General features: G+C 49.1%; 1 protein-coding gene across 4 annotated transcripts in view; it reads right to left on the reverse strand.

The window, feature by feature from the left end:
* The window catches only part of AFAP1 (actin filament associated protein 1), a 115,400-nt gene that overhangs the window by 37,944 nt on the left and 64,173 nt on the right, over nucleotides 1-13,283 (reverse strand). For all 4 annotated transcript variants that reach the window (XM_084797467.1, XM_084797468.1, XM_084797466.1 and 1 more), the window contains 3 exons: nucleotides 7,177-7,278; nucleotides 6,412-6,493; nucleotides 900-1,049 (listed from right to left, as the gene is read on the reverse strand). In XM_084797467.1, coding sequence (XP_084653593.1) covers nucleotides 900-1,049; nucleotides 6,412-6,493; nucleotides 7,177-7,278 — 334 coding nt within the window. The remainder of the gene's footprint in view (nucleotides 1-899; nucleotides 1,050-6,411; nucleotides 6,494-7,176; nucleotides 7,279-13,283) is intronic.

Consider the following 13,283-nt stretch of genomic DNA (forward strand, 5'->3'; position numbering starts at 1 on the left):
CCGGCTGGTTAGTACTCACCACATAGCCCAGGCTGGCCTCATTGGCAGCAAACTTCTATGTTTCTGCCTCCCCAGTACTAGGATTGCAGGCATGTACCCCCATGCCAGGCTCCAATCTTGAGGTTTTTTTTTTTAAGGAAGGAAAGGGTCAGGTGGTAGAACACTAACTAGCCTAGGACATCTCCAGGGCTACAAAATGAAACAAAGTCAAAAGGCCAACACTTCTTTCCACTTATGAAGTGAAAGAGCGACACAGTTCTCCTAAGTGTGGCTACTGGGATCATGACAGTATGATGTCACTTCCACTCTCATGGAGGCTGTACCCATCAGCCTGACCACAGCCTGACTTAGATGCTATGCTAGCACCCTCCGCCGCTTTGCTTCAGGTCGTAGCTGACTGATACACATGATTCCTCTGCTTCATTTCCTTGTTTGGTTCCTCTATTTAGCCCCCTAGGCCAGACACCACGGTGTACAAGGCTGGCTTGGTGGCTGCTACAGACCACATGCTTTACCCAATCGCTGACAAAACAGCTACACACACACACACACACACACACACACACACACACACACACACACCAGAAGACAACACTGTGACTGTGAGATGTCCAGCTGTCTCTGGATCTGCAATTTAAATCCAAGGTATGGCTTGAAGGAGACTCAGTTCTAGAGCTTTGGCCTGTCTTGTGCCTGTGTTCTAGTCTGGAAACACTGGAGTGGACCTGGGCAAGGTGTTGTCATCCAACAGACAGCATTGGTTTCTATCTTGAATGAGCCATGGAGAACATCACAAGGCCCTGAAGACTCTTCTAGACTAAAGCAGAAACCACTTTCCACAACTCAGATGGCCCCAGAGCGCATCCAGGGACCATCTGCTAGCACACAGAGGGTCTTACCACAGGTGGGCACGTCCTCCTCCGCTGATGATGTCTGCTCATCTGTGGATGGCTTCTTCTTTCCCAGACCAATGATCTTGGTGATTTTCTTCCCGGTGACCTTGGACACAGTTCCCTTGGCCTCTGACTTGGGGGTTTTCTTCCTCTTCACTGTCAACACAAAAGTGTGTCTTAATCATTCATGTCAAAGGGGAAAAATCACAGCATTAATCATCAGGCCATTTCTTCCTCCCCAAACTGTTACCGTTCACAGGAAGCACCTATGATGAGCTAGCTGGGGGTCCAGATGTTGGGGTGGCAGAAGCATGCACTCCAGGGAGGATCAGGTAATGTACACATGTGCATACAGGCACGTGTGCATTACCAGACATACATGACATGCTCTCGGCAACAAAGGATGGCATATGATGGCCAGAACCCTACGGAGATATAAGTCACTAGGAGAACAGTGGAGTGGTCTGACGGAGCCTGCCCAGGGTGGGCTTTTGCTGACTGCTCATACATAAAGAACGAGCTCTGTCTGTCTCAGAGGGGGCAACTCCCAGGCAGGAAGATAAGTTGGCACATATCACCAATGTGGGCAAGATAGAGGGGCCCAAGGAACAAGGGCAGCTCGTGCCACTGCCACATCTGACAGACTGACAAGGAAGGAAGGGAAAAAAATGGGTCCTCAGTAGGGGTCTGTCTTGTCCATTTTGGACACTACTCTGAGCTTTGCTGCGCAGAGCTCTCAGAACAGCAGCCAATACTTTTCAAGCCGTCGTCTCCCATTTGGCCAGGACAGTGATGGCTAGGAATGAACTATCAACATATAAATCTAGGAACATTTTCTACAAAAAGAAGTTTTTACTTCCCCTGAAAAACCAGAAGATCCTGGAGATCCTGAACTCACCCCGTACAACCTCTTGGTATCAAGCCCACGCAGGGTGGAAATGGTTCCAAGTTCTGACATAGGGCTGTCCTCATCTCTCCACACCGTGTCATGGGGTGGGGGTCGGGAAGGGAGTTGACTGACAACTGGTGTCCTGTATCTGCTCCTACTCAGGCTTGGGCTGGGACTCAGAGAAGCCAGGATGGATGTGTAAGGACACACTGGGAGCTGAGGGACCTGACCCTTCCACTCAAGAGCAGCTCTGGGCGAGGGCTGGCCAGCCATCTCAGTCCTGTGAGAGAGCCATGTGCTAGAGCCAGAGGCCAAAGCCCTCTCCCAAGGCTCTCCTCCGCTGGGACACGGCCCCACTGAGGTGCAGGTTCTGCCTCAGCATCACCCCACTGGCTACATACCGCTAGCCCAGCTCTTTTTGTGTTGACTGTTCAGGCAACACAACCCCTTTTAGAATGCAGTGAGCATCCAGGCTCCTTTCTCCTTTCGCGGGGACAACTGAGGCCCAGCACACCACATGGAAGCATTTCAGAGACAAGCACCCCCCTCTCTCATCCTCTCTGGTGAAGAGGCGGAAACAATCCCTGTTCCTACTTCCACCCTGCCTACCCCGATAAGATCTGGGGAATTCCTGCCTCTGCTCTGGCGTAAAAGAAGGAGCAGCATCTGAGGAAGGAGCTGTGATTCTGTAACTAGAAGATGAGGCCATGGAGAACTTGAGGGCAAACATAGCATTCTGTACTGAACGGGCCTGGCCTGGCCTCGCGATTCTGACCCCAGGAGTGACTGCATTTGGAGACAGGCGTCCTAATAAAGGTTAAATGGGGCCACATGGTGGGAATGATCGATCTAAAAAGTGATGCCTTTTTATGGACTGTGTGTGCACAGAACATGTGAGGACACAAGCCAGGAAGAAAGGCCCCCAGGGACCAGCCATGCCTATGGCCTTGATCTTGAGCCTCTGCCGTTTACATCCCAGCCTGTAACACGTGTCTTTACAACACAGACATTTTGACTTATTTTTAGTTAAATAAGATTAAGGCCTACTGAGATCTTGGGGAAAATACCCCTGGGAACGGCTGTGCACCCCCTTTTCCATGCTCCTAGACACACATCTACTTATTGAGTAGTGAGAACCCATCCAAAGCCTTGCAGGAAAGAACCAGCTCTTCCCCCTCCACCAGATAAAAGCCCAGGGCCAGAGAGCTGGGTCATTTCTACCAAACCAGACACAGTGGGTGGAAGTGACAGTGTCTGACTCTGTCAGAGGCTTATCAGGCACCTGCAGAGTGAGCATCATTGCCCCCATTCCCAGGTGAGCTGGAAGGGCAGTGACTGGAGACACTCTCCTCAAGGCTCTGCCATGAGGTAACACCACCACATAAACTCTGGCAGCAGGACTCAGTGAGGGTGGCATTCAGACTCAGCCTAATGGGGACCAGCTCCTGCCAGCAAAGGGCTTGCTGGACTCCAACCCCTAAGGCAAAGAGTAACCATACCCTAGGCCATCCTTGGAAGAAAGGTCCCTATGTAGGGACATGACAGAAAAGCGATCAAGGACATTTGGAGTCTATTCAGTGGGAAAGGAGCAGGATTTAGCACAGTATCAAGTTCAAAAGTCAATAGAGAACTCTCAAGTCAGTGAGGTTACAGGCAGAACAATGGAAGGGTTCAGAGAGCATAGATGGCCAAGACCAATGCCCTGGTGTCAGATGCAGAAAAGGAATGTAACATAGTTCAGTGTATGAACGTCACAAACCTAGGCTGCCCGCTTTCTCCTACAGGGATGGAAATGAAATGGTTTTCTGTCTAGTCTAGGGGAAGTAGGGGTGGGAGAGGTGATGTCATCAGACCTCTGGCTCAACAAGTCCACCCACAGGCACCTCACATTGAGGACGATGTCTCAAAGGCACACAGCACAGTCTAGGACGTCCGTCATCTTTCCCCACATCTGCTATAGGATGGTCACTGACTTCCCAATGTCTACACGGGGGTTCATCTTGAAAGAAGAAACGAGTGTCTCAGAGCAGAGCTTTGATTACTGCCTTCTCCGGTGAGGCCACAGCATGCAGGCAGAATGGAGACGCTCAGAGTTCCTCTGTGTCCACCACAAGCCCATCACAGAGGGTCAAGCTAAAGAGAGCTCAGCTCACATCTCTCCATCGCAAGTAGAGAACAGTAAGGATGGAGAACAAGGGTAAGAGGAGCTCATGGTGCATCTGGACCATGGAGCTACTTTGTGATCTTTGATGAGCAACTATAATACGTAAAGCACCATGTCTGACAAAAGGAAAATGTGTGAGCAAGGTCTCCTGCTCCTCCCCAAACACACAAGGCTGTTCTTGTCAAACAGAACAGGAGGAGCCGCAGAGACAGCCTGGCGGTTAAGAACATGTACTTCGCCTATGGAGGATCTGAGTTCAGATCCCAGCACTGACGTCATCACTCACTGACATCAGCATGTACCTCTAACTCCAGAAATCCAACACCATTTTCTGGCTTCCATGGGTACCTGCACACATGTGTGTATACACTCACACATAAATAATAAACAGGAGAGTCCTAGGGACAGATACAAAGCCTACATGATCATCCAACAGGCACATTATTCCATGGACCCTAGTCATGCAGGCTCATGGGGGCTGGGGGACATACAGCAAGAAAGCTGAGCTGTCAATCATGTCTGTTGCACCTCGTCATTGAAACAGGAACCTGGCTTGTGGCACCACTGAGGTCCCCAGCTCAGGTGGCTGAGGCTGGACAACAGCTTGAGTCCATGAAGTTGAGGTCAGCCTGGATGAAGGGACCATTTTGCAGCAAAAAAAATAAAAACACAAACAGTCAAAAAGAAAGGAAGGAGCTAAAGCAATAGTGGAGCAGGAGCCTGGAAACTGCAGGGTGTCCCACCTCAGAGCAGACGTTAAAGACAGCTTCCGGCTCTGAGGTCTTCACTATATATAACATGCAGACTGGTGGTAGCTTCCAAAGGGCAGGACAAAAATTACAGTCAGACCAGACTGTGTTGGAAAACCACAGAGAAGAAACAGACGGTGTGACCTTCCGGCGTGAACTGCCGCGGTGTCTGGGTTCCTGGATTCTCAGCCCTGGGACAACTGCGGGCGCGGCGCATGGTTCATTCCCAGGTAGGAGCACTCATTCCACGTGAGCCACACAGATGAGGGCCCAGGCACCCTGAGCAAGGTCTGGGGTCCACAGAGCCCTAGCTCTCTCCACATGCCCTCAAGCCACACTCCTCACTACAGTACACACTCAGGAATAAAATGGCCAGGCACACAATGGGGGACAGTCTATGGGAAGCAGACATTTTACAAACAACTCACAGGAAGAGTATGCAGAGCCTCCAAAAGGTCAATAACAACCCCATAGCAACATGGCCACAGGATCTGAGGTGACATCCTACCAGGGAGATGAACAGACAATGGGCGTGTTAAACTGCTCACCCACTGGAGAGGCCACAGCTGCCTACCACCACACATCTGTGCAATACCAGGTGAAGACTGCACGCCAGACAGGGACAGCGGTCCCATGAGAATGCATGATCTTGCAAGCCCATTCTGGATAGGTTCCCTGGGGGACATGGAGTCACATGGGACAAAGGTGACAGAGAAGAGTGTGAAGGAACACTGGGGTGACAGAAATGAGCTCTCATACTCTCCTTTCTCTCTCCTCTCTCCTCTCTCCTCTCTCTCTCTCTCTCTCTCTCTCTCTCTCTCTCTCTCTCTCTCTCTCTCTCTCTCTCTCTCTCTCTCTCTCTCTCATGATTGTGCTGATGGCTACTTGCTGTAGGTATACATTAAAGTTCACAGAACTGTTAAGTCAAAGTTGGTGGGTGTTACTGAACGTCATCTGTTTTGCTATAAAGTCAAGCTTAAAAACAAGAGATTAAATCCCTGCATATCCGTGTTCACAGCAGTTCTGCTCTCAATGGCCAAAGGTCAGAAGCAACACAAGTACCAGTGGTAGATGAATGGTCAGCATTCCATACGATGGAGTATTATTCAGTCTTAAAAAGGAGGGAAAGGCTGACACAGACCACAACATGGACGAACCTTGAAGACATCAGACTGGGTGAAGTAAGCCAGTGGCAAACGAGCAAGTGCCACAGGGTTCCATTCACATAAAGGCCCTCAGTGTGTGGAGTCCACATGATAGAGAGTAGATTGCTGATTGCCATGGCTAAGGAAGGGGTGACGGAGTTGAGTTTTATGGAAACAAGGTTTTGATTTGTGAAGACAGAAATTTCCACATGGATGCAGGTGATGGCTACACAGTGCTGTGTGTGTGTCTGTGTGTGTGCATGCGTGTCTGTGTGTGTGTGTGCATGTCTGTGTGTGTGTGTATGATGTCTACAGAACACTTTAAAGTGGTTGAAAATTATAAATTCTGTGGCATATGTATCTTTTATGGTTTAACAATAATTTAATTCAGGTGGGAGGAGAGGAAGGTTCTGGGCTGGTGCAAATCAAGTGACCTTCCTTGTGTTCCCGGAGAACAGGGGGTGGTGGCACCTGCACGGCTGAAGCACAGAGGCTTCACACACAGCCCCACCTCTCACTGCAACCGGCTCTTTGAGCTCAGGTCGTCTTGGCATGTGTGTTAGACTCTCACCTTGTTCTTTTCCATTACACGTAGTGACTCCATTTTCCACGGCACCTTCTCCATCAGAGCTGGGCCTTTCTGAAGATAGTTTCTATAAGGACACAAGGATCACGTTATTTCCACAGTGCTCATACAGGCCTGGGGAGGCATGGTGGAAAGTGAAATGTCATCTCAAAAGTCAAAGGACACCTGGACAGCGTTCTCAGCACTCTGCAGGCAGCACGCCGGCACAGAGCTGCTGAGTGCTGCAAGAGGGCACACCGCATTCAGACAGCACTCAACAGCCACAAGTGGACCAAGCCATTCACTCCTTTGGGTCCACATCTTCATCCACTGCTGGCAATAAAACAGGCCACGGAGTCTATGAGATGACTCCTTGGAGCTCAGCCCAAAGCAGGCACCGAAAATGGACAGGTGTGCCCACTGAAGTGCTGTAGCTCTCACAGCATGCCATAAAATGTTATTAAAACTAGCAATTATAAATGAAAGGATGGGAGGGCTGGAGAGATGGCTCAGTGGTTAAGAGTACTGCCTGCTCTCCTAGAGGTCCTGAGTTCAAGTTGCAGCAACCACATGGTGGCTCACAAATGAAAAGATCAGGCTTTGAGGTGGCAGACATGAAGGATACCCTGGCTAACCAATACATTGCATACAAGTATTGAAATGAAATGTCTCACCAAGTTCCCATAAACATATACAATTAACTGTATGCACAGAAAATTTTTAAAAAACACTAACAAAGAAAAGAGCTGCATGAAAGCTGGCATCCCTTACCTTCTCCAGTTCTGTCTTGTTCACGGGGGCACTGGCACTGGGTGGTGGAGAAGACTCCGGATCCACAGGGCCACTGCAGCCACTGTAGGCCTCTTTGATCACCTGTGGGAGTGAGACACAGTCTGAGCCTGCCCAGAGGCAGGGGTTCCCAGGTGCTGGGTTGAGTCCTACAGACAGGGGGCCTACAGTGTGGAGGGGAAACTAGAGGGATCAACAGTATCCAGTGCTTAAATCGCATGGGTGTGAGCTTGTTTGTTGATTCACTCATTTGCTCTCCAAATCGTCTGTACAGTCCTGGCACTAACCAGGAAAAGCAGAGCACTCCAGGTTCTCTCTGAGGTTCTCTCCCACATCACTGAGACGTCATCAGAAGCAATAACGGTTATCAAAAGACCGAGGGACTGGAGAGGTTCTCGGCAGTTAAGGAATATGTACTGCTCCTGAAGAGGACCTTAGTTTGGTTCCCTGCACCAGGACGGTGGCTCACAATGACCTGTAATTACAGCTGCAGGGGATTTGGCTCCCTCTTTTGGCCTCCTCAAGTGCTTGCATCCAAATACACATACACATAATTAAAAATCAAAATATTTTTTTTAGAAAGATGATGGCTGACAAATGGAAGAGCTACAAGAATAAAGCATGGTCCTTTCACAGAAAGGTGTCAGCTACAGTAGAACAAGAGGAGTGGGTGCTGTCCCAGGCTGTGAGCTGAGTGCCACACAAATCTGGCCATGGCAACTGACAGAAAGGCTTCTAGGCAGAGGGGACAGGTATTCAAAGGCCCTGCAGTAGGTGGCAAGTGTTTAAGGAAACCCCAGAGTGCTGAGTGTCTGAAGAGGAGAGGACAACCATAGGGTATGGATGGCAGGTGTAGGAGCTCAGTTGCATGACCCCCTCGGGTCTGGGAAGGAGACTAAACTTGGTCAGTGAAAGGAGAGATGGGGGCTGGAGAGATGGCTCAGAGGTTAAGAGCACTGGCTGATCTTCCAAAGGTCCCAAGTTCAATTCCCAGCAACCACATGGTGGCTCACAACCACCTGTAATGAGATCTGGTGCCCTCTTCTGGTGTCCAGAAACACAGGCAGACAGAACACTGTATACATAATAAATAAATAAATAAAATTTTTAAAGGAGAGATGGAAGGACTGCAGCACGAGGAGAGAGGGACTCCACAGCCAGGCCTCTGCTGCCTGCCTTTCACCTTGGCAGAATAATGAACCGTTTTGAGCCTGAGCCACCACCTCCTTCTCCAAAGAACACAAATGTTATGTTCTAGATGTTTCTGGTCTTCCAAATTTGTGCTGAAAAGCAGCTTCGGCATGGGGAGGTTTGGAAAGGCAGCAGGATCAGGGGAGCGCAGACCTCAGAGAAGAGCATCCATGCCCTTTGTGTATAGGACACAGCAGCTAAGAATCTATGAACCAGATTTGACCCAAGGCTCAGCAGAACTTGGGCCTGTTCCAGCCACTTTGCCACTCAGCTTTCCCAAGGGAAAATAACAATGCACACAGAGATGGGAAGAGCCTACAAGGCTCGAAAACCTTGCTGCAAGGCATTCCTTCCACAAATTCTGAGGTAAAAGCCTGTGTGAGGGGGACACTCCACACCCTGAAACCTTGCCTTCCCCAGACAGCAAGAGGGAGAAAGATCAACCTCCCTCACTCCTACTAATGCTAAGTCCTCAGGTTCTCCTTTCTTCTCCTGCCGCAGGCACTAACTAAATCTTCAAGTAACAAGAGCATTTGCACTATGGACAAGACTGTCCTTTCTCTGGGGAAGGAATAGACTGGAAGGGGAAAGTTCTGAGCTCCCTTGTTCAAGTCCTGCTCCTCCACTCACCATCTGAGCAATGCTGAACCTCTTACAAAGCCTTACTCTCTTTAGCTAACTCCCACAAAGCAGCACCCAATGGTACTGGGAAAGGCTGTGGTGGGCACCCCTGTGGTGGGCAGCCTCCGAGAAGCATCCCAGCCAGCACTTCTCCTGTACCAGACCCCCAGTAACCTCAGCCTGTAATTGTAGCTTTAACTAAGGAAGTTTGGCTACAATTACACAAACAACCCCTGAATTTGATGAGTTTTTCATTCTCACCAAAGCCTGCCCTCCAGACAGTGGCTGCAAAGGTGTGGTCTGGAAAAGCTTTATTGTCCTCCGTTGTCTTTGTTTTTCCCTGCCCATGGGAGAACCTTGTGGTAGCATGGTTTCACCTATTCCTGCCAGCCCTGGCGGAGGCAGGTGCTGTACATATGCATATGTGTCTGCCTATCTGTGTATGCATGTGTATGTGTGTCTGGATGGATGGATGGCTATGTGTGTGTCTGCCTGTCTTTGTACACATATGTGTTTCTGTCTGTCTGTAAGGCTCTCTCCTCTCTCTCTCTCTCTCTCTCTCTCTCTCTCTCTCTCTCTCTCTGTCTGTGTGTGTGTGTGTGTGTCTGTCTGTCTGTCTGTCTGTCTGTCTGTCTTTGTAAGTGTGCTGCTCTGACTCTGTGTTTTCCTGTCTACGTATGTGTGTCTGTCTGTGTAAGTTTATGTGCCTGTGTCACTCTGTGTGCTGTCCCCTCAGGACACATGCATTCTCTTGACTCAGCACAGCTCATCCTCCAGAAAGCAGCCTCATCTCCCTCTTCCAGGCATCCTGCTCCAGCCACCTGCTCCATACAGGCTGAGTCTTAAATGTCTCCAGAGGCCATCTGCTGAAGCTTGGTCATCACCTAGGACTTGATTAGGGAATGGTGAAACCTTAGGAGGTGGCGCCTAGTAGGAGGAAACTGGGTCACTAACTTGAAGGGGCTGTTGTGACCCTTCCCTCTACCCACTACTCTCTTCCTAACTGTACCAAAGCAAAAGGAGCTTCTTCCACCACTGGCTTCTGCTGTGACCTTTGACCCTGCCATAAGCCTGAGAGCAATGGGGCCACCTAACCATGGAATGAACCATGGCAAACTTGCCCTCCTTCAAAGTGTTTCAAACAGGAACTTTGTCACAGTAGCTGACACGCCCCCTAAGGTCTGGATACTTTAACATCTGCCCAGAGGCAACCAGGTATTGGTGCATGAGAACAAGCTCACAGCATCTGTCGCTCATAGCAACAATTTTCTGTTTTGTTTTGAGACAGGGCCTCACTATGTAGCTCTGGCTGTCCCCAAACTTACTATGTAGACCAAGCTGGCCTCGAACTCACAGAGACGCACTTGCCTCTGCCTTCTAAGTGCAGAGGTGTGTGCCATTAAAGGTATGCGTGCCTATGGCCAGCAGTGAGAACATCTGAAGGTCTTATTAAAAGGGAAAACATGAAATTAATACAAACTGGACCTGATATTTTCTATAATTTTTTTAATTGAACCAATTAAAAAAAAAAACATGGAAAGAAAAGAGACTGCACTGGGGGCTGGAGAGATGGCTTAGCGGTTAAGAGCACTGTCTGCTCTTCCAGGGGTCCTGAGTTCAATTCCCAGCAACCACATGGTGGCTCACAACCATCTATAATGTGATCTGATGCCCTCTTCTGATGTGCAGGTGTATATGGAGGCAGAACATTGTGTATGCAATAAATAAATTTTTTAAAAAATAAAAAAATAAAAGAGACTGCATTAAGTAAAAGCCATATGGAAAAGTCCACTAGTCCTTTACCCTGATGTCAAAAATAACAAAAGTATAGAGAAAGAAGACAACTGGCATCTTCACACCTCAACCTCTTTTTTCCAGACCAGGCCATGCTTTCTGGAGGAGGAAGATGCTACTTGGCCACCAGAGCTGGCTTGTGACAACTCTTCCCAGGCTCCCATGGGTCCACCTCACACACTCACAATATTCAATGTCATACCTGCTTCTCCCATGACTCATTTCTCTCTCACCTAGAACTCAGGTCCCCCGGGGAACCGAACCACGTGTCTCTCAGTGCAGGGATGGGCATGCAGCAACCCAGAGAGACCTAGACATCCCCCTGGGCCAGCCCAAGTGCACAGGAGGCAGCTTGGCCTTGTAAGACTGTCTTTACCTAGTCTCAAGACCAACCTGGTCAGGCCACAGAGAAAGCACCCTAAGGGAAGGTGAACACAGCTGGTCTTTTTCTCATGGGGTTCCCACCAGTGAGGCTGCTTCACTGCTTCACTGTCCTTTGGGCATCTCCCAAAAGCCCCTGCAAGGTCCATTGCAAAATGAAAAACGAAGGCCCTGCCATTCAAGGTGCTTGGTGACCTTTTAAGTATATGTCCAGGTAAAGGGTGGTATGAGAAGGTCAAAGTGTACTTATAAGAATGGGACTTGAATTGGAAAAGCACAACTCCTCCACACAGCAAAATACTCTGTGGTATTTTTGTTTGCTTTTAACTCAAGCCCTCCACCCCAAAAACACAGGCTCTGCACATTTTTATGGAAACCTGATCATTCAGCTTCTGGGAACGCTGGCTCATGTCTTGTGTTTGACCTCTGCACAGAAGCTCGTGTCTGCAACTTCTGTACACACATGGACATTCATGTGGATAGACATGCACATGCACGTACATACACACACAGACACACACACACACACACACACACACTTCTGGCAAGGGCTGTGGATGATGGCTGCAACAGGCAGACAGGACACATGGTCTGCTCAGGCTTCCTGCAGAAGGGTGAACAGTGTCGCATGCTGCTCAAATGCTGCCGTGTGCTTATCCTACTTTGCAAAGGCAAGTCAGTTCTGACTGAAGGATTTATAATTGTCCTGTTAACTATTTCTAAATGTCTACGCCTGGGTCATAAACCTTGAACGAGCCTTGATAACAGCAGGCTTGGGTGGTGAGATACTTGCCTTGGTTTATAAAATGACAATGGAAAAGCATTTCCATAGGAACTCACAGTGACAAGCTCACTCAGTGGGCGAGTGCCCCTACCCACTGGGAGGCCATGGACTCAATGCCCAGGTAGAAAGAAGCCTTGGATCCTAAGGTATGTTCCTGGGGCCCCAGGGTTACTTGCTAAGACATTGTATTTGAAGAAGAAGAAGAAGAAGAAGAAGAAGAAGAAGAAGAAGAAGAAGAAGAAGAAGAAGAAGAAGAAGGAAGAGGAGGAGGAGGAAGAGGAATAATTTTAAAAACTAAAATAATAAACAAATAAAATGGAAAGTAAGTCATATTGTAAAAAGAAATCAGCTGATCCAAAAGTTTATTTATTACATAACTGACAAAAACCAAGAAATTCTGCCGAGACAATGAAGAGGACACACAGTATTTCATCAGTACCACACAGAACAGCATATAAAACCAACCACCACCCTTGCCCTGACAACACAAAACAAGCTAGAGAAACCGAAAAACCTCAAACCAAAAACACAGTCATAGCACTTTTCAAAGTCATCTGAGCATGGGCATGCTGAGAAGCCACAGTGAAGGAAACCCTACAGATGAAGGGGCCTTGGAGGAAAATGGCTCCTCCTGGCTGGAATAGGTGGTGGTGGTGATGGTGGCCCAACCAAATGTAGGTGACCAAGGGCTTGCAGGAGCCAGTTCTCACCCTCAGGCCTCCCATCTCTCCTGAGAGGATAAAGAGGAAAGGCAGGCCGGAAGGAAGTAGCCAGAGTCCTGAGATGTAGGGCACATCATTCAGTGAAGCTATCTGCTTTGCCAAGGAAGTTCAGACGCCAGTGAGCATCAGGAAGGTTCCGGCTTCCAGGATCAAAGGAACACCAAAGTCACAAGCTGAGGCTGAGCCTAAGGCAGAGAGTCTGGCAGGCTAGATCTAAAAAGACCTGCAGGCTGCTCCAGAAAGCTGGCCACTTGTCCAAAGCGCATGAGAGACCTCAGGCCTGCTGCCAGCTCTCCAGTCCCCTGCCGTGCCCCTGCGAAAACCCAGCACTCGTTCTGAAGGCAAGAGCAGTGTGAAACAAAGCAACATGGCCACAAGTCTATAGTGCCCAAAAAAGGGGAGCTGTCAGGGACACATCTGGCTCTGGAGAAATGACAGAGGACCTCTCTGCGGTTTCCTTCCACATATTCCAAAGCCTATGCAGACTCCTGGGGCAACATCAGAAACAAATCTAGAGATGACCCTAGTACCGGAATGACCAGACACTAAATCAGCTATGACAGCTATGCTGAAACAGCCAATGCAGTGGAGGGTGA

Source organism: Acomys minous (genome assembly GCF_964271855.1).
Source record: "Acomys minous genome assembly, chromosome: 10".
Taxonomy (NCBI): Eukaryota; Metazoa; Chordata; class Mammalia; order Rodentia; family Muridae; genus Acomys; species Acomys minous.